This window comes from Passer montanus, unplaced genomic scaffold (genome assembly GCF_014805655.1).
Source record: "Passer montanus isolate IOZ18808 unplaced genomic scaffold, ASM1480565v1 scaffold338, whole genome shotgun sequence".
Classification (NCBI taxonomy): Eukaryota; Metazoa; Chordata; class Aves; order Passeriformes; family Passeridae; genus Passer; species Passer montanus.
In genome coordinates, this window is record NW_024368130.1 from 34,746 (window position 1) to 36,003 (window position 1,258).

At 64.5% G+C, this 1,258-nt stretch overlaps 1 protein-coding gene across 1 annotated transcript in view; it reads left to right on the top strand.

Annotated features, from left to right (window-relative positions):
- Positions 1-1,258, top strand: part of LOC120505249 (elastin-like) — a 6,640-nt gene that overhangs the window by 1,929 nt on the left and 3,453 nt on the right. The window contains exon 2 of the mRNA XM_039715560.1: positions 369-580. Within this exon, the coding sequence (XP_039571494.1) occupies positions 369-580 (212 nt within the window). The remainder of the gene's footprint in view (positions 1-368; positions 581-1,258) is intronic.

The following is a 1,258-nucleotide window of genomic DNA, read 5'->3' on the forward strand; positions in this document are numbered from 1 at the left end:
CCCCGGGAGCCTGTGCCCCCTCCCCCCCTGCTGTCCCTGTCCCTTGTCACCGTCCCTGTCACCTCCCCCAGCCTCGGGCTCTGCGTTTTTGGCAAAGCCGCCCCAAAAAATTGTGTCCCCTCCCCCCCCACTGTGGGTGTCACCCCCAATGTCCCCGACGAGGGGGACCGAGGCACGATGTGGCTTGATGTCCCCAGTGACGTCCCCAATGATGTCCCCAGTGCCCCCAATGATGTCCCCAATGTCCCCAATGATGTCCCCAATGTCCCCAATGATGTCCCCAATGTCCCAAACTCCCTCCAAGGGACATCCTGGCCTGATGTCCCCAACGTCCCCAACCTGAGGGGCTGAGACACCTCGTGACTCAGAGTCCCCAACGTCCCCACGATGTCCCCAACGCCCCGGCCCCGCACGTCGCAGCGCGATGTCACCAGTGATGTCACCGATGATGTCACCGAGCCCGAGGCGCCGGCACCGTCCCAGCTCGATGTCCCCAAGGTCCCCGAGGGACGCGGGACCCGCTCGTCGCCATCAAAGACTGAGACGCGCCGCGTCCCCGTGTCCCCAACGTGTCCCCAACGTCTGCAAACCCGCGGACTGAGCATCGTGACCCAACATCCCCAACGTCCCCAATGTCCCCAACGTGTCCCCAACGTCCCCAATGTCCCCAATGATGTCCCCAATGTCCCCAAGATCCCTGATGTCCCCGATGTCCCCAGACCCACGGACTGAGCCGTCGTGACCCAACGTCCCCAACGATGTCCCCACGATGTCCCCACGATGTCCCCAACGTCCCCCCGGATGTCCCCAACGTCCCCAATGATGTCCCCAACGTTCCCAATGTCCCCAACGTCTCCAAACCCGCGGACTGAGCGTCGTGACCCAACGTCCCCAACGTCCCCAACGTGTCCCCAACGCTCCCAACGTCCCCAATGATGTCCCCAATGTCCCCAAGATCCCTGATGTCCCCGATGTCCCCAGACCCACGGACTGAGCCGTCGTGACCCAACGTCCCCAACGATGTCCCCACGATGTCCCCACGATGTCCCCAGCCAAGGGACAGCCACCCGCGATGTCCCCACGATGTCCCCGCGATGTCCCCACGATGTCCCCACGATGTCCCCAACGTCCCCCCGGCAATAAAAGTGTCCCCCGTGGTCCCCGCGCCTGCGGCCGCTCCTTCCTGGGGACGCTGGGGAGGGGGGCAGGGGTTTGGGGGGGAATTTGGGGAGGATTTGGGGGTCTGGGGGAATTTGGG